Source organism: Nycticebus coucang, chromosome Y (assembly GCF_027406575.1).
Source record: "Nycticebus coucang isolate mNycCou1 chromosome Y, mNycCou1.pri, whole genome shotgun sequence".
NCBI lineage: Eukaryota > Metazoa > Chordata > Mammalia > Primates > Lorisidae > Nycticebus > Nycticebus coucang.
This window is the reverse complement of record NC_069805.1, coordinates 32,228,832-32,248,706: the sequence shown is the minus strand read 5'-3', so window position 1 is coordinate 32,248,706 and position 19,875 is coordinate 32,228,832. Positions and strand designations below refer to the sequence as shown.

Below are 19,875 nucleotides of genomic sequence, written 5' to 3'. Positions count from 1 at the left end.
GTTTTATTAATGTAAGCTTTGGAAAGAAAAAAAAGATCAAGTGATCAACATTAATATAAATGAAGCCAGGTTCTCTAGTTATAATTTTCTCAAGATTTGGCCATTAACCATAATAAATTCTATATCTTATATAATTTTTAATAACCACAAAAATCCATGAAATTGATAGAATGCTTTATAAATGGATAATAGTTTACTGTCCCTCAATAAACCTCACCTTAGGCTCTCTCAGAAAACTATTTTAATTATAAAGCTTGCCTCTCTGTGGTTTATCATTTTGGTCAGTGTAATGCATCTGTTTTGGAGCTTACATTTTTCTAAGATAAAATAAACTTTAATCCCAGAGTGTATTTCTTAATTTATGGACTATATGTACTTAGTCTTCCTTAAAAATTCCCTACTAAATTGAACTGCTCTGGGAAGCAGCATATCATATTAGGTAGGAACAGAGGCTTTCAAGTCAGACCACCTAGGCTAGGAATCCCAGGTTCACATATTTGCAGCTGTAATCTTGGTTGTCTCATTTGCAATATGAGGGTTAAAAGAGTACCTATCTCCTCGAGCTACTTGTGAGAAAATTGGAGTAATGTGCCTAGCACCTAGAAAACACAATAAATCGTAATTATATTTATTATTGCAGTTATTACTACATGAAGCAATGGAGTGTGGTGGGTAAGAGCAGAGGCAGATGAGAGAAGGGGAAAGAGAACCTGGGAAAAAGCCTAATGACCTTTAAAAGGCTTAAGCTAAGAGGTGTCCTATTGTTTCTGCTCAGATGCCAGTGGTGGGACTAAGTAATTGGTCACATTTTGATGCAAAAGGAGATAGTGAAGAAATGGAATCTCCAGCTGGTTTGCTGCTTGCAGTGACAGCTCTAGACCCCTGAAGAGAGAGCACAGCACACATTTTGGTGGAGAACTATCCGTCTCTGCAACAAGAGCAAAACTAGCTGTCTCAACCCTATTTTTTTTTTTTTAAACAAACAATCACATAAACAAAGCTTTATGGGAGAGGTACTTGTACAAATCAAGGACACAGAGAATGAACTCAGAAAGAAATGAGGCTGGAAATGACAGGAAACAGTTCCTGGGATGTGTTTCCAGGACGGTGTCCACTCTGGCTGCTACTGTGCAGGGAGCCTCAGCAGACAGGTGCGCTGCTCAGCTGGAAAGGGAGCTGCAAAGGGACTGTGTAGGAAAAGCTTAAAACAATTTGTAGGCTGGGCGGCGCCTGTGGCTCAGTGAGTAGAGCGCCAGCCCCATATGCCAAGGGTGGCGGGTTCAAACCCGGCCCCGGCCAAACTGCAACAAAAAGAAAAAATAGCCGGGCGTTGTGGCGGGTGCCTGTAGTCCCAGCTACTCGGGAGGCTGAGGGTAAGCCCAAGAGTTAGAGGTTGCTGTGAGCCGTGAGATGCCACGGCACTCTACCCGGGGGCGGTACAGTGAGACTCTGTCTCTACAAAAAAAAAAAAAAAAAAAAACAATTTGCAGGAGGGAGGGAGCAGAAGGAGTGACAGAATTTATCTTCCACATTTCTTCCGATTTCTTCACCAACCAGAGTCTTCACTTGCCTGCTTCTTAAGGGCCCTGGCCTCACCCTCACCCAATGAGGGGCATCTGAGGTGGGTTCAGTGAACAACAGGAGAGACTCTGAGCAGGCACCTGAGACATCAGAAATATACCCAAGATAGTCACCTTGAGGAAATAAATTAGCCTTTTTGTGTAATGTAAATGTAAAACTGTATCAGCTTATAACAAAAATAGACTGAGTAGAAGCTATTATATTTATTATAACAAGATTTTAATTTAGAAATAAATGCTCATTTCTTGAAAAAGAGAGAATACTTTCTCTTCAAAAATAAACCAAAACACCCAACATTCTAGTACCCCAAATCACTAGCAAAGTTTTATTTTTCTGAAAATCTGGTTTGATTTGGGCATGTAATATACTGAGAAATTTCACTGAAGAAGCAGTTCCAGTTATTATTGACATCATTTATATTCATATACATAAAACTCACATCTTATAATCAAAGTATCATCTTCTATGGTGACAGGGGCCATACTTTAGACATTAATAAAATCAGGTATCCATTCAGCACTCTTTACTAAATCATTTGGCCCAAATGAGAATTTATAAGTGAGTTTTATCCTCCTCCATGAACAATTTTCCAGAATCAAAACCAGTTATGTGATAAAACTTAATCCCTCTAATCAGATTTAATATTTCACATGTAAGAATGATAAGGACCATTTGAGTCTATATTCTGGAATAGCAATTAATCCAAAATAAAAAGATGGCAGCTAATAACCTGTTGCATAAACTCTGAGCTTTGTCCATTATTTTAAGCCACATCTAGTAATAAGGGTGGAGGATGAATGACCAGAGGATTGTTGCCTACATACATGCACAGTCTTCATCGTGGAAACTACCACCAAGCAAAATCTGACCTTTGATATTTTATTAGTACACATTAAAAGACAATGGACCCCAAATATCCCATGAAAAATGGAAAACTTAATCTGAATCAGAGACAAAAAATATTAGAGAGAAAATACTCAATCAGTTATTATTGGGAAATGATGAAGATGGACTAAGAGAATAATAAACATCAGAAGTGGATAAGACCTAGGATCAATTTTTAATAACTTCATATCACTCCAACAAAGAGGCTTTTATATTGTCCAAAAAGCAGTCACTCTTACATAATTCTATTTCAGTATTTAAAAATCAGTCATTTCTATTTTAAGTTTACCCCCAGAAGAAATATATGTGCATTCTTCAATTTTTAATTCATATTTAGTCAGTTTTTTAAAAGTTTATTTTTATAATGATGTACAATATGATCCATTGGCATCATGCAGTTTATTAACAGACTTTTTTCTTATGTTTTATAGCTGTAGAATCAGAAATACGTTTTCTATTAAAGGAGTCTTTAATTTCAGGCTTCAATCCCCAAATCTTAGGTGGTTAACACAACAAACGGTTACCACTGACTGATGTGGACAGTGTATCAAGGGTTGGTGAGGGGTACTTCTTCCTAGTTTCTCAGGGTCCCAGACTCATGGGCCCTTCATCCCAACCTGTTTCCACAGGCTCCTGAGATCAGGGAAGGGAACATGGTGAACCTATGTTGATTCTGAAGTTTCTGCCTTCTCATTATTTCCTCTTACATTTCCCCTCTTAAGGCAAGTCATTAGGGCACATCTGTCTTCAAAGGGCTAAAGGAAGGAAGCATAACCCCACCACGTGCCCAGAAGGAGAGGAAAACCAGGATGTTTATGGATAGCGTCATGGTAGGTACACAGGGCAAGCAAGCTCAGGGTGAACATGTCTTCCCCGATACAGGCGGGGCAGTGTGGGACAAAAAATTCTCTTCACCTGGAGAGAGGTCTGGTCTCTGGCTTCAGCTACTGGGAGGAAATCTCAAGGTCCCTGGAGTGTCCTGCCTCATCACAACATCGTTATCTGCCTGGGGGCTTTAGCCATGAGACAGTCTAAGAAGGTGATGTATGTTGGGGGCTTTGGGACATGCCATATGACTTCTGACCTCCTGAGGGGCTGAAGGCTAATGGTCAGCTACACACACACAATGTGATCAAGTTCACAAAAAAGCCTGAACACTTGGGGATCGACTGAGCTTCCTGGGTTGGCGGGACTCTGTGTGTACTGCCTCACCTTGTTGATACTAGGAGGGGAACGTGTTCCCAGGACATGAGACTGCACATCTGGACCTGCTCCAGATTCTGCTCTAGGTGTCTCTTACTTCCGCAGTTCTAATATGCATCCTTTCACTCTAAGAAACTATACTCACTAATGTAACACTTTCCGGAGTTCTGTGAGTCATTTGGTCTTTTCGACCAAAAAGGTGGTTGTGGGAGCCCCTAAATTAATAGCCAGCTGGTCTGAAGTGAGGGTGGAACTGGGATCCCCTGAACATCTAAGTATTTATCTTTTCCTTTTTTTATTTTTATTTTCATTTTTTAAATATTTATACTTAACATAACACTTTATCCTATTGCTCTGCTGAGTCTTTTCCTCCATTTAGAGAAGAGAACCCATCTTTTAGTGGTTGCCACTTCCCTCTTTCCAAATTAGGTATAATTTGACATAGGAGAATTACAAAATTCACTTTTCAGTAATACAATCCAATTTAATTTTTTATACAGCTTGAAACTGAGGGTTACAATACATACATTTGAAAATAAAATGACATCTTTTCACATAACTTATTCTGAACAGTAAAAATTAACTTTATGTACCTGACCGTCAACTTCCATGCAAATGAAGAAGCAACATTGTCAAACAATATATCAATATTCCCAATGATGGTTATTACTGAGGTTTCAATTTCTATCTTACAAAGTTAAAATTTGTTCTCAGAATTTTGTTTTTAAAAACCCTTTTGGAAGTGCTTTTATTTCTTCAGGGTGATGGCAACGTAAATTGTGAAAACAATGTGTAAGGTGTCAAAGATAGTATAAAAATACATACAGATACACAAATATAATAAATATTCCTGTTTTTTTCTGATTCCAAAAGCAGATATCTAGCCATCTTCCTTAAATGGTATCAAAAATCTCCAAAGAGCATCTAGGTAACTGGAATATGCAAAACCACTCTATAAGAAACAGATAAATTGGAAGTAGGGCTTCTGTCACAAACAGGATGGCTATAAAGCAAACAATCTATGGAAACATTCGTATGTTGGAAGTGGCGACAGAAACACAGGTATTTTTCTTGTTGTTTTAAGAACAGCTTTCTGATTTTTATAACCCTAAATTCTAATACATCAAACAAAATGTATTAACATTTCACTTAAGATCACTCAGCATCCTCAGCTTTCAAAGAAATATAGTAAACACCTTAAAACCATGAAAATAGTGTTAACAAACTATACTCTAAATTAGTATGTGACCCCAAATGTTGGTCTTCTTAACAGGTGATGGGCAAAATCCCAATCGTAGAACAATCTTCAGAAAAGTTGGCATGACACTCATATTCACTCTTCTCCCAAAGAGGATGGGCATGACAGTGGGGCTCCTGGGCCTAAGCATCTGGTTGTAGTATAAAGCAGGAAAGGGGAAATGACCGGACAGGGCTCTCGGAGGGGAAATCACTAAGATACAGCCTGAAAGTGCGGCTCAGGAAGGTAGATTTTGTAACTTAGAGTGTGGGTGAGGTAGCCCCCAGTGAGGTCTCATAAGTGGAGGGTAATACTCCCTCATCCCTTGTAGGATTTCATTGTTTGAAAATGATCTTGAAGTTCAGCTTTATCTTGGAGACCACAGTATGTGCTGCCTTTGCCATTTTCCTCCTGCCATTTCTCAATCAATGTCTCATCTCCGGTCCTCTCTGGCAGTTTGGCCCCTAAGAGCTTGGTGGCAAAAGACTGTTAGCATGGCAGAGCCAGACGTGAGCTACTTCCCTCCACGAAGGCAAAGCTCTAAGAGCAGGCAGGACACACAGGCCCGCTGTCTGCTGCCTCCTCGCCCCACCTCCCTGGTGGCCTCATGGGGCCATTGTCTGCCTCTCCGAGATTATATGTTGGTGGCCTTGTCCTGTGATATTTGTGTGACGCTCATGCCTATGAATGTGGACAGGGAAGAATTGAATTGTATGAGTGTTGGCATGTTGGGAGTGCCAGGCTCAACTGCTTCAAGTTTACGGGCACCCAGCTGTCACTGGAAAGTATGTACTCCCCGCCTCCCCACCCCCACCATCCAGGTCTGCCAGCCCTTAAAGGCAAAAACCTTTTGAAATTCAGGGTCAGCACTTGCAGCCAGACAGTGGTTGTACTGTCCACCTTCAGATAGCAGGGCCCTAGAAAACTTGAAGCAGTTAAGTCCCAACATGCCGCCACTCATACAATTCAATTTCTCCTCAAACATAGGCAGGAGCATCAGACAAGTAACAGGACAAGGCCTCCTACATATCATCTTGGAGAGGCAGACAACGGCCCCATGAGGCCACCAAGGAGGTGGGGTAGGAGGCAGCTGACAGCAGGCGTGGGTTTCCTGTCTGCTCTAAGATGAGAGCTTTGCCCTCATGGAGGGAAGTGGCTCACCCCTGGCTCTGCCATGCTAACAGTCTTTTGCCAGCAAGCCTTTAGGGGCCAGGTGGCAGAGAGTTTGGGAGATGAGGTCTTGACTCGGAATAGAAAGGAGGAAAATAGCAAAGGCAGCACACACTGTGATTATATCCGACAAGGGACAAAGCAGCAGGAAATGGAGAAAGAGTCCTCTAAGGCAGTGGTTCTCAACCTGTGCGTCGTGACCCACAAGAACTGTATTAAAGGGCCACGGCTTTAGGAAGGTTGAGAACCACTGCCCTAAGGGAACTCAGGGAAGAGAGCCACTTCTGATAGTTAAGCCAAGTAAGGAAATGTTTTAGGGATAAGAAGTCTTTCCCAATCCTATCAAATGCACAGACATCCAAGTGGGCTGCACCTTGTAGCTGCCAGCAAAGATGGCTCTCAGGGATTAGTTTTGGCAGCAGGGCCTGGGTTTAGTTTTGGCTTTTTAGCTGGGGGCGCGGCTGCAGAGTTTCCACAGCTTGGGGGAAGGCGTCGCTGGGGAGCTCGGCGTCGTGGCCCATCAGTGGCCTTATATGCAGTCTGGGGACTGGCTCCTGGATTTGACGGGAGAGGAGGTTTCTCACTTGAGGCAAAACTGATGGTCAGCGCTGGCTGGCTGGTGGGGGCTGGGCGTGAGGTGGTCAGGGTGCCGCCCAATGTACGGAAGCCACCGGAGCTGCTGCTGCTGGCTGTCTGAACAGCACTGGGAGGGGACTGGCTGAATCCAGAGGTGGTGACTGTGCTTGATGTATGGTTGGGAGTAAACTTGGCAACCTGGACGATGGAAATCTGGGCTGGGATAAACCTGTCAGCAGAGGCAGGGAGTGCCCCAGAGAGAAAGGGCTGTGCAGCGTAAGTGGTGGTGCTCCTCACGCTGCTCCTGGTGCGGCTCACACTGCTCAGGGGAGATGAGGAAGACACAGCAGTTGCCGCAGAAGATGGAGGTGCCGCAGAAGATGGAGGTGCCGCAGAAGATGGAGGTGCCGCAGAAGATGGGAGGGGTAGAATGCTCAGCATTCCAGACTGAAATCGTTGCTTGGCGGTGGTGGATGGGGCAGATAGGGCTTGGGATTTAGTAAACGTCTTCGCTGGAAGAGCTACAGGTTCTGGGCTATCCTCAGTCATCTCGACGTCTTCGATGGCAGGGGGGGCTGCTGGCGGGTCCACCTCCATCATCTCGACTGTGGAATCGGTGGTGGTGTCAGTGTCTGGTGGGTCCACCTCCATCATCTCATCTTCAGTCGTGTCTGCCAAAAACTTGTTCAGCCAGTCGAATGAAGCTTTCTTTTCTAAGTCCAGGTGTTTAGCAGTGACTGAATAGCCAGGGTCGGGAGCTGGAGGCAAAGTCAGAGGTTCCCCTCGCGGACAGCGCAGCAGCGGAAACTTCCGTTTTCGCGGCCTAGAGCTGTGAGTTGTAGATGGGGAACTGCAGACGTTTGTGGTCGTTTCTGCAGCCTTCTCTCCCCGGGACTCCTTGTCTGGGACAAGTGGAGTTGAGGAACTGAAATGATGACCCAGCTCTTCTCCTCTTATTTTCTTTGCTGGCCTCAGTTGTGTCTTGGAGCGGGATGAGGAGGGTGAGGAACTGGGGCCGCTTCTCTTCTGGAGCTGTGAGAAGCCTCGGGTAGAGCTGTAGGAGCTGGTAATGGCATTGCGCCTGGGGACAGGGATGCCACATGTGTACGTGCTCGCACAAGATGTGCACGATCTCTTATTCAAGGGGTCCTCTGAGCTCTGGGAATCGGGACCTTTCTTCAGACGCTCAGGCTTAGGCAGCAAAGGAGCCCGGACTCCTGTGGCCACCAGGGGCTCAAGGGCTGAAGGTCCAGTCCCACTGCTGTCATGGCAACTTCTTGTATTTTTCTGGCCATCAGCAAATATTTGGTCTTCCCCCCTCACTATATTTTCCATCCTGTCTTTGAGGGCACTTGGGTCTGAGACGTCGCGTGATAGTGACGACAGTGCTGAGATGATCACCTGCTCCCGTCCTGCAGAACGAGTCCATTTTCTGTCAAGAGGGGGGATCCTCACAGTCCCCGGACGGCCCATCCACCGGAAATGATGAACAGGTAGCCGGGTCTTCTTCTTGGGGAAGCCATCCCAGCACACCCTGGGAAGTACCCCCACATGGGAATACCCGGGCTGTCGAAGGGGATCCCATCTTCGAGGTACCATCATGGAGTGCCTTGAGGACATCCCACCGTCCCTGTGGCAAGGCCCCCTGGAGGCCGGGAGCAGAGGAGTGGGGAGCAAGGGGTAAACATGGCGGACCGGATGGGCCACCCGGGCTAGAGGTGGGGGCCGGGCGGGAGGTGAGGGCAGGGCGGGAGGTGAGGGCCGGGCGGGTGGGCTGTGGTCAGGCCTCTCCTGCGGGTCCCCGCCTTCCTGAGCTGGCGCAGGCTGCTGCGGGCCAGATTTGTCCAGATAACTGCCCATGAGGGCAGTTCAGCAGAGTCAGGTCCTTCGAATAGGGTCCGCTACTCTGGGAGGTTTGTGTTGACTACAGACTTTGCCAAGGTGAAGGGATCAGTGTGTTCGCTGACGTTCTGTGTTCTGAGCAGCGCGTTCTGAGTTCCAGCATCAGGAGCCTCCATGACCAGCCTGACCTGAGCACCTACAGGCAGCACCAGGTAGAGCAGGAGGGCAGGAGGTGGAGCAGTAGTGGAGGAGAAACACCCGGGACGGCCCTGACACTCGCCCTCGGCTGTATATGTGCAATGTTGTCCATCTTTTCCACATGTGATGCTGGTGTTGACAGCATGGGTACTACAAGAGGGCATACACACTACTCAGACTATGATGAAATTAATTGCCTGATTCTTCAGCCTTGTTGGTATCCACCATCTCAGCCATGCAACTTTGCACTGCTCTACTACTCAGCAGGTGGGTGTAATCTTCCAACCCCGAGCTCAGCATGTGTCTGGCTTTGGTCAATAGGAAATCAGCCAAAATGCAAGCTGCTGTGAAGGTATCATTTGGCCTACTGACCTTGACTTTCTGTCATCCCTGGGAAGACATATGGGGTCCAGCCATCTAGTCTGTGTAGGATGAGGGATTTGTGACACTGAGCTGCCCTAGCCAAGGCCAGATGAGAGCACATCTCCTAGGAAGCCTGCTGATGCACAAGAAATATTCATTGTTCAATATCCCTGTGTTCTGTGGTTATTTGTTATGCAGCTACAGCTAACTGCCTTGTATTCTAATTAGTTAGGCTCCTTGGGTAGTGCACCAGCCCCATACACTGAGGATGGCAGGTTTGAGCCCTGCCCCAACCAAACTGCAACAAATAATAGCTGGTGTGGTCGCAGACACCTATAGTCCCAGCCACTTGGGAGGCTGATGCAAGAGAATCACCTAAGCCCAGGAGTCGGAAGTGCTGTGAGCTGTGATGCCGAGGCAATCTACCAAGGGGAATAAAGTAAGACTATGTCTCAAAAAAAGAAAAAGTCACTTTTAAACACTCTTTTCTTTAAACATCCCCCTCCACTTTCAGAAATAACACATTAGAAGCTGAGTGAAGATTGCCTCAATCTATCCCATTCTCTTTTTTCATTTTATCTTACACTATGACTCTTCTTTCAAACTATGACTTACTCTTACTAACACTTATTATTTTTTCAGCAGGTCAAGTGCTGACCCAGCACCCCTTTGCACCAGTCTTTCAAACCCTGGCCACACTAACTAATCAACCTGATTGCTGTTTATACCAAGATCTAGACCATGCAAAGCAACCTGAATTCATTTTCATCCCTGCTGATGTCAGTGCCTGGTGGAACCAGTCTGGAAAAAGCATGAATGATAATATGTGGTATCCACAGCCAGAAAAGAAGCAACATACGACTTCACCTGCTGGTGAGACAACTGGTCTATAAAAACTGTGGAGATATCTTTTGCTCAGGGACACATAACAAACAGATATGTGAATATGCCAGTGAAGAGGACAAGACATGACAATCCCCAGGCTGGAAGGTCACAGGTTCTAACCTGACTGTCTATAAATAATTAACTAGTCTTTTTATCTTGTGTGGTAATAAGGTATACAAATGGTTCCCACTCAAATGGTTAGGATGCTATAGTCTTGGCTATCTGACACGCTCTATTACCAAGTATTCCACTTTAAATTCCAGTCAAATTACAATCTTGGGCTCTGTTGCTCATAAGGTTGTACCTTATAAACATACAAATGTGACATTATAAAAAAAAACCCCTTGTATATCATAACTCAAAGTTCTTTTCAATGCTCAGGATCCTTTATTCAGCATTTGGAACTTAACAGAATTGAAAGTGCAGTCATAAATCTCTCCATGGTAATAGAATAAGAGCTAAACATCACCATGTGGGCATTGGGAACACTTCAAGCAGAGGTTAACAGCCTAGCATCTGTTGTAATTCAAAATCACCACATCCTGGATGCTTTGATAGCTCAACAAAGAAGAGCTTGTGCTGTTATTTGGGGGAAAATGTTGTTTTTGCATAAATCAGTCAGGGAAAATAGAGACTGATCTACATCTCTTAAAGAACAAGATAAGCATTCTTCATCAAATTAATGAAGTGAAACCATTCTATTGAACTGACCTATTCCCAGGAATGGGAGACTGGTTTAATGGGGGTATGAGGAAATGTGCTTAGATCTGTTCTTTTCTGCTTATTCATTCTCATCTAATTTATAGTCTCTTTTTTTTGAGACAGAGTCTCACTATGTTACCCTTGGTAGAGTGTTGTGGCATAACAGATCACAGCAGCCTCAAAATATTGGGCTGAAGCAATTCTCTTGCCTCAGTCTCCCAAGTAGCTGGGACTACAGGTGCCCACCACAATGCCTGGCTATTTTTGTTGTTTTTGTTGTCACAGTTGTCATTGTTACCTTAGCCAGCCAGGCTGGGTTCAAACTTGCCAGCCTCAATGTATGTGTCTGGTGCCTTACCCAAGGCAGGTATGGATGCCACCTCTAATTTATACTATTATATATCTTATCAAACATCTTATCTTATTACTAAATTGCTAACCTGCTTTCTCTCTCTCTACATTTACCACCACAGCTCTTAATGTTTGAAACTTCTAGGGAAGTTCCAGACCAGAGAAATGAAGGAGCTAAGGAAATTTCACCCTCAAATATAATTCATTGGTGTATATATATATATAATGAATTAAAAGGCAATTCATGATCAGAAAGCACTGGCCTCCCCTCTATTAAACCCAAGTACCCTGATTTAAAATCAGAAAAGGCTGCAGGCCTCCTTATCACATGCTAATAGATCTGGCTCCAGGGTAATTTGAAGCTCAATACCTGTCTCTCACATTAGTTTACAAATCAATCTGTTTCCACTCATCTACACTCTCCCGCCATAGCAACCACTTGATACATGTATACTTTCCAGTTTCTCTCCTCTCTTCTTTCTAAAAAGCATCTTTAAAAGTCACTGACCATCACTGAGACTTTGGGTACTCATTCTTATGCTTCCCCCAATTCACGTGGTATTTGGAAATAACCTTTCTCTTATTGTTGCAGAAAGACAAGGCCCAAAGGAGAGAAAGAGCACACAAACACCGCATTTATAAGAGGAAGGGCTTTATTCCCCAGCTGGGAGCTTACAGCATAGAAGAATTCCAAACAGCCGTGCTCCCTGACTGCCTTGCTCTTTCTCTTTTTATTGACAGTCAAAAAGTTCCACCCCACAGGTACCCTTCTCATTGGCCAGTTTGAATCAAGCGGGAGATGCTATTCCACCCTTACAGAACTACAGGATTTCACAGAACTTAGAAATTTCCAAGTTTCAGGAAGTTAAGTTTATAAATTCCCAAGAGCTGAGTCACGGTGGAGCAGACCCTGCATATGTATCCTTGTGGTCTCCTTGAGAAGACTTGTTCTTCTAGACCTCACCCTTCGTGGCTATCCTCTCTCATTCCCCTCTTTTGAGATTCCAATATATTTTAATTTGAGGTCTCACTATCAGCTTGTTTCTGCAGGTGCCAAGATTAGTTACTTTTCAGCACTGAGGTTTTAGGGACTGTGACTCTTCTTGGGTTCTCTACTCAGGCCTTAATAGTACCATGGTGGTGGGCTAATATATATATGAGTTTTTACGTTTCCCTGTGACATTCCCCCACTTTTCCAAAGTTCAAAGTCCAAAAAGTCCCTTGAGGAGTTTCCTCAAGCTTCAGCTGTGCGTTGACCAGCCAGCTCCTAGTATGTGGCTGGAGCATGGCATGTTGATTGTTTCAAAAGTTACCTTTACTTTCCAAGAAGCAGTGAAGCCCTAGTCAGCCAGCTATGATGATTAAAGGTATTTCTTTCACCTTTACTGCTGTGCATGTGGTCAGGATGATGGTGTAAAGTTCTTTCTACCTTGGTTTCAGGGGGACCAGGTTCTGATTCCAGACCTAGACTGGGTTCCCTTGATCCTCCAGAGAGAAAGGATGTACAGACAGAAAAGACTAAACAGAACACAGTTAATTATCCCAGTGGAGATTTTCCTTGTTACTCTTTCTAGGGTTTTTATCTATTCAGTTCAGTCTTTTCTAGTTCTTTTAGGAGTTCCTGCTAAATTGCAGAGAATTGACAGAGACCTCTTTGAACAACACCAGTGGCAAGGCCTGCATCCAGTTAAGCTTTGCTTCCTAGCAGAGTTTACCAATTTCTGCTTTTATGTTCCTGTTCATACACTTTATCCTGTATAAGCTTTGAGGCCTATAAATTATTTAAAGCTTTAGCTTATTATTTGCACTAGTTCTGTTATGAAGGCTAGCCCATTATCAACTTTTAAACAGAGTGGTAACTTAAACCATGGGACGATTTCTCCGGGTAATACTTTACTACTTTAGGAGTCCTTTTTATCCCAGTGGGAAAGGCTTTTACCTATTCCAAGTCTGCTAGACCATCACCAGCCAGTACTTGTTCCCTCTAAACCTGGGCATTTCAGTAAGGTCTACCTGGAAGTCCTTGAAGGGCGTTGCTCCATACGAGTGGATTCCTCGGGGTACTGTTAGTCCTTGGCACGCATTGAACTGGCTGCTGGTGATACACTGTAGACTGACAGCTTTGGCCAGGGATGCCAGGTGGGAGATGTAAAAGTACTGGCCCAGAAACTTTATCAAACACTCTTGTCACCATGGTGGCTCCTAGAATCTGGGGGAATGCTACTTGTCCATCTGGCATCTTTATTCATTGTCCCTCTGCTTCCTGGCTCCCTTCTGCTGCCAAACATTCCCTCTCCTCCCTGGAGTAGATAGAGTGAGTTCCGGGACCCATGGGATGAGGGGAGCCACTTGCGACACCTGGTATGGCTGGGAGGCAGCCCTTTTTGCCTCAGTACTAACCCCAGTGTCCCTTTAGTGATGATGGAAGCATTTCTTTGATGTCCACAACAGTGCATAACTGCCACTTTTTGGGGATTCCATACTGCCTCTCGCGATTGGAGCATTTCTTACTGATACATAATGTCCTTTTTTCCCAGAATTTAATAGTCCCTTCTCCTTGTACAATGCCCTGCGTACTTGGAGAGTCAGAAAAGCATTCAAATTTTTCCCTTGACTTAGTTCTAAGGCTCCAGTCAAGGCAATGAACTCAGCCTTCTGAGCCAATGTTTCCTTGGGGTAGGGGCTTAGTCTCTGTTAAGGTAACCACTGCATACCCAGCCATCCACTCACCTTGCACCGTCATGTAACTGCTTCCATCTGTATACAAGTCCCAATCTGCATCTGTCCAGGGCTGGTCACGCAAGTCAGGTCTGCTAGAGTACACATTATCTATAACTTCCGAACAGTTATGCTCAGTCTCTCTTTCACTGACTGGGAGGAGCGTGGCTTGTTTCAGAGTGTTGCATTAGAGAGCCAAAAATGTCCCTTAGTGTCCATTAAATTGACCACAGAGTGGGGTACTTTCACTCAGATCCTGTCCTAGAGTCAGCTTGTCAGCTTCTTGCACAAGGAGAGCAGTAGCGGGTAGAGCCCGTAAGCATGGTGACCATCCTTTTACCACTCCATCCAACTGCTTAGAGAGGTAAGCTACAGGCCTTGGCCAGGACCCAACCAACTGGGTTAACACACCCACAGCCATTTTATCTCTCTGAGACATACAGAGTAAAGGGTTTGGCCAAGTCTGGCAGTCCCAATGCAGGTGCAACCATCAGCCTCATCTTTAGCTGGGAGAAGGCACATTCCTGTTCTCCTTCCCACTCCAAGGGCTCTTCCTTCTCTTCTTTAGTTGCGTCATACAAGGGCTTAGCTAAGACAACAATGTTGGGGATTCAAATATGACAGAAGCCAACCGGGCCTAAGAATTTCCAAACCTGCTTTTGGCTCATGGGGCTGAGGAGGCAATTAATGACCTGCCTCCATTTTGTGCCTAGATACCTCTACCCCTGCTTGACAGTAAATCTTAGATAACGTATTTGCTGCTGGCAAATCTGGGCCTTCCATTTGGATACTTTATAGCCACATACCTCTAGATGTCATAAAAGATAGTCCATGCCTTGGGCGCAGCCCTCCTGGGTAGGGTGTCCTGAAAGGAGGTCATCGACATATTGGAACAGCACACATTCTAATTCCTCAGCTGGGAATTTCTGGAGGTCACAAGCCAGCGCTTCTCCAAAAATCGTGGGTGTTTTGAACCCCTGTGGCAACCTGGTCCATGTGCACTGTTTCCATGTCTGGTCTCTCCCACTGGAAAGAAAACAGCCTCTGGCTTCCCAGAGCCAGCCTTATACTGAAAGATACATCTTTTAAGTCCAGACAAATGGGCCGCTTGGCTTCTGCTGACAGTAGATTCAACAGAGTATGTCTCATTTTATAAGTTGACAGTACAGGCAAGGCTGGGATCTAAATACAGGTGGACCACAGCCTCTTTTTTCTCCTTTTAAACTATTTTTCTCTCTCCAATTTCTCTCTTTACTAAAGGCAAATTATAGTAGAACTAACTTATTTGCCAAAATAAACTGTACCTTCAGTATATGGGGTCTGATTATTTCCATAAAGTGCAGTAAGAATAATTAATTATTAGCCATCTAGGCTCTTCTTTCCTTTAAAATTGGCTTTGCTGGAACCTTTTATAAGGAATGTCAGGCTGGACTTTTTGAAAGCCTTTCAGAGCCCAAGTTTTATCTGTGCCATTAGATACCTGTATGTATTGGGTAAATCCCTCTTCTCTTGAGGTCCCCAAGCACATTTCGATTCCTGGACCCGTCAGCAAGCGACCTTCATTACTTACCAGAGATCAGGAAATGTTACTGATGGGTATCTGGCCAGTTTTCCAAAGGGCTTTTTTTATTGGCCTTATAAAGTCAACCTTAATTCTTTAATGCAGTCTGGACACCTCTGGAAATGCTATTCCAGCCAAAGCCTTGGTAAAATAATGAGTGCCTTCATCATGTCATATAGAACAAAACAGATTCTTATTGAACTTATGAAAATAACTGTATTGTCAGAAATTAAGAATACATACAAATGGCTTGCAAATTCCAGAGAAAACAAGGAGAGAGAAAAATACATGTTTCAAACTCTGCTCATAAGTACACACATTGCTTGAAAAACTACAAATAGCTCAAAAGACAGAAAATTATTTCTTGACTTCTGGAAAACAACACAGAAAGAATCAACAATATTTTGACCAAAAAGCCATTACAAACTAGCCCAGATCCGCTTAACCGATTTCTATTCTGTTGAGTTAGGTTAGCAATACTCATAGACATGTTAACTTTCCAGTGAACGTTCTAAAAATCTGCTTTTTAGTCTGGCGGTATTCAATTTCCAAAGACATCAGGAATTTGAATTTGAGAGAATTTGTAAGCCTCTCTTAATATTTTTTTTTTCTTTTTAGGATAAACTTTGGACTCAGCCAGTTACATAAAAAATACTTTCTTTTTTAGATGAATTAAAATTATTACCAACAATATATGTTAGGACAGACCAATGTCTTATACATTAGGACAGACCAATGCTTTATAATATTGGAACATATATATAACCATAACCTACATAAAATTAATCACCATTTCATATTTGACAATGTTTCCTATATATTTTGAATAAATCAAATAAGTTTAATTTGTTTTCCCATGACTTTCAGTGGTCTTAATATTTCAAGAAGACTAAATTTAAAATTGTGTTTTTCTTTGCTGTTGGCCTTGGCCAAGTTTGAACCCACCAGTCTCAGTGCATGTGGCCAGCGTTGCAACCACTGCCCTGTGGGCTCCAAGCCCCAGATTTAGAGTTTTTATTTTGAAAGTTTTGTCAAATATCAAAAGGCCTAAAACATTTGTTTAAAGAAAATTACAAGCCAAAAGATTTTAAAGGAAATAAATAGTCAACTGGATCATATGTAAATTCTTTCACAGACCATTTACAAACATTCTAAACTTTCTTTAACTTTCTCCCTGCCTTTCACTTTCTTATACAACCATTCTGTTTTCAGTGCAAATTTTATCACACAAGATTCTTTCTTTACACAATGCCATTCTCCTTTCTGTTTAATTTCTCTTACTCAAAAACTCACTTCGCACAAAACAGGATCCCAGTTTACCATGAAGTCACCCATTCACTCGGCCAAACTGATAACTAGAAGGTTTAAAAGGCAAGAATCTTATTCTTTGACAAAGATTCAGTTTCCACAACAATTTAAACAACCAAATTATTACATTTTACAAATGAGAGACATTTTATGAGATATAAGATTGATACAGGATTTTCCCACTCTGGAAAGGGAACCCCCATTTTTCAGGCTCAGGTGAGCTTAGACATCAGACTCCCATCTCCAGGCACAAACCCTCCGAGCCCCAGCAAGGTCATAAACAAAGCAGCCGAAATCTTTTGGAAGGCTCCACCCTAAGGAGCACACACCTTAATCCCCTCTCCAGACAAAAACTGCAACAAAGACCTAATAACTTTGTCCAGGGTGAGGCGCTGCATTGATTCATTTGATAGAACACCCTTTCAGTTTGTAAAGTTATTTTTTCATCTACCAAGTCCTGGACAAAATATCTCTCAGAGATAATTATTTACCCCTAGAAAAAGGACTTATGCAGGGAACCTCCAATCTGGGCCTCCTCCCCACTTCCAGAGGCTGTTCACCTTGGAAACCTGTTGCTTATATGGATACAGCCTCATTCAGCATGAAATTTACACTCTCTTCCCCATATTTCCAAGGGCCATCCAGAGCTCACTGGACTGCCTAAACCACAACACTTTTCAAGGCACAACCCCTCTGTCAATAGCTCTGGCACTCTCCACTCTCACTGCGTGCCCCTCAGTCCAACAAAATGCCATTTTATCACTGATCTGTGGCCCGCTGCACAATTCTCAAATTACTGAGACCAAACACTCACTGAAGAAATTCCGGTAACAAAACTACAACAACATTCTTTCTAATGTCTTTTCATACCCCCCCCCCAAGTCCCACATGGCCAAGTCAGGAAGATTGTTCAAGTCACCACCAAAGACAGAAAGCAGAAAACCTGGAACTTCCAGTTTCTCTCATAATAGCCAGGAGGCAAAGTTGGAGCAGGAAAGAAAGGCACACTCACACATTTGTTTCACCCCATGAATGGAGGGGGGGTGAACCCCACCTATTGTTACCCATCTCAGTCGTTCTCAAAGCACTCACATGCACACAATTCCAACCCAATTCTTTTTTTTTTTATTAAATCATAGCTGTGTACATCAATATAATCATGGGGCATCATTCACTAGCTTCACAGACCATTTACCAAGTTTCACATATACCCTTGTAAGATGCACCGCTGGTGTAATCCCACCAATACCCTTTCCTCTACCCCCCTCTCCCCTCCCTCCTCCTTCCTCTCCCTATCCTCCTTCCCCCTATTCTTAGGTTGTAACTGGGTTATAGCTTTCATGTGAAAACCCTAAATTAGTTTCATAGTAGGGCTGAGTACATTGAGTACTTTTTCTTCCATTCTTGAGATACTTTACTAAGAAGAATATGTTCTAGCTCCATCCATGTAAACATGAAAGAGGTAAAGTCTCCATCTTTCTTTAAGGCTCCAAATTATTCCATGGTGTACATATACCACAATTTATTAATCCACTTGTGGATCGATGGGTTACTTGGGCTTCTTCCATGACTTAGCAATTATGAATTGGGCTGCAATAAACATTCTGGTACAAATATCTTTGTTATGATGTGATTTTTGGTCTTCTGGGTATATGCCCAGTAGAGGAATTACAGGATCGAATGGCAGATCTATTTTTAGATCTCTAAGTGTTCTCCATATCTCTTTCCAAAAGGAATGTATTAATTTGCATTCCTACCAGCAGTGCAAAAATATTCCCTTTTCTCCACATCGGCGCCAACATCTCTGGTCTTGGGAATTTGTGACATAGGCTAGTCTCACTGGAGTTAGATGGTATCTCAAAGTAGTTTTGATTTGCATTTCTCTGATGATTAAATATGATGAGCATTTTTTGATATGTCTGAAGGCCGTGCGCCTGTCTTCTTCAGAGAAGTTTCTCTTCAAATCCCTTGCCCAGCCTGCGATGGGATCCCTTGTTCTATTCTTGATAATATGTTTGAGTTCTCTGTGGATTCTGGTTGTTAAAACTTTGTCGGAGACATAACCTGTAAATATCTTCTCCCATTCTGAGGGCTGTTTGCTTGCCTTACTTACTGTGTTCTTCGCTGTGCAGAAGCTTTTTTGTTTGATCAAGTCCCAGTAGTGTATTTTTGAAGCTGCTTCAATTGCCCGGGGGGTCCTCCTCATAAAATACTCACCCAGACCTATATCTTCAAGGGTTTTCCCTGCACTCTCCTCTAGTATCTTTATAGTTTATGTCTTAAGTTTAAATCTTTGATCCAGTGAGAGTCTATCTTAGTTAATGGTGAAAGGTGTGGGTCCAGTTTCAGTCTTCTACAGGTTGCCAGCCAGTTCACCCAGCACCATTTGTTAAATAGTAAACCTTTTCCCCACTGAATATTTTTAATTGGCTTGTCAAAGATTAAATAACGGTAAGTAGCTGGGTTCATCTCTTGGTTCTGTGTTCTTTTCCAGACATCTACTTCTTTGTTTTTGTGCCAATACCATGCTGTTTTGATCACTATTGATTTGTAGTGTAGTCTGAGGTCTGGTAGCGTAATTCCTCCTGCTTTGTTTTTATTTCTGAGTAATGTCTTGGCTATTCGAGGTTTTTTCTGATTCCATATAAAACGAAGTATTGTTTTTTCCAGATCTTTAAAGTATGACAGTAGAGCTTTAATAGGGATTGCATTGAAATTTTATGTTGCTTTGGGAAGTATGGACATTTTAACTATGTTGATTCTTCCCAGCCGTGAGCATGGTATGTTTTTCCATTTGTTAATATTTTCGGCTTTTTCTTTTCTTAGAGTTTCATAGTTCTCTTTATAGAGATCTTTCACATCTTTTGTTAGATAAATTCCCAAATATTTCATCTTCTTTGGGACTACTGTGAATGGGATAGAGTCCTTAACTGTTTTTTCAACTTGACTATTGTTGGTATGTATAAAGGCTACCGATTTATGAATGTTGATTTTGAAGCCTGAGACGGTGCTATATTCCTTGATCACTTCTAAGAGTTTTGTAGTAGAGTCCCTAGTGTTTTCCAGATATACTATCATATCATCTGTGAAGAGCGAAAGTTTGATCTCTTCTGACCCTATACGGATACCCTTGATCGCCTTTTCTTCCCTAATTGTGGTGGCTAAAACTTCCATTACAATGTTTAAAAGCAATGGACACAATGGGCAGCCTTGTCTGATTCCTGATCTGAGTGGAAATGATTCCAATTTACCTGCATTCAATATGATATTGGCTGTGGGTTTGCTGTAGATGGTC

At 43.1% G+C, this 19,875-nt stretch overlaps 1 protein-coding gene across 1 annotated transcript; it reads left to right on the top strand.

Moving 5' to 3' along the window:
• Positions 1-8,801: 8,801 nt before the first annotated feature.
• On the top strand, positions 8,802-10,238 carry LOC128579009 (endogenous retroviral envelope protein HEMO-like). Its single transcript, XM_053581326.1, has 2 exons — positions 8,802-8,959; positions 9,698-10,238. The coding sequence occupies exons 1-2, from the start codon at positions 8,836-8,838 to the stop codon at positions 9,946-9,948; spliced, it is 375 nt and encodes a 124-aa protein (XP_053437301.1). The 5' UTR covers positions 8,802-8,835; the 3' UTR covers positions 9,949-10,238.
• Positions 10,239-19,875: the final 9,637 nt, after the last annotated feature.

Bases quoted from the DNA above. Each gene is read 5' to 3' on its own strand.
- LOC128579009 (XM_053581326.1), top strand. From the start codon at position 8,836: ATGGGTACTACAAGAGGGCATACACACTACTCAGACTATGATGAAATT. The intron at 8,960-9,697 runs GTGGGTGTAATC...TTATTTTTTCAG, and splicing joins ACTGCTCTACTACTCAGCAG to CAGGTCAAGTGCTGACCCAG.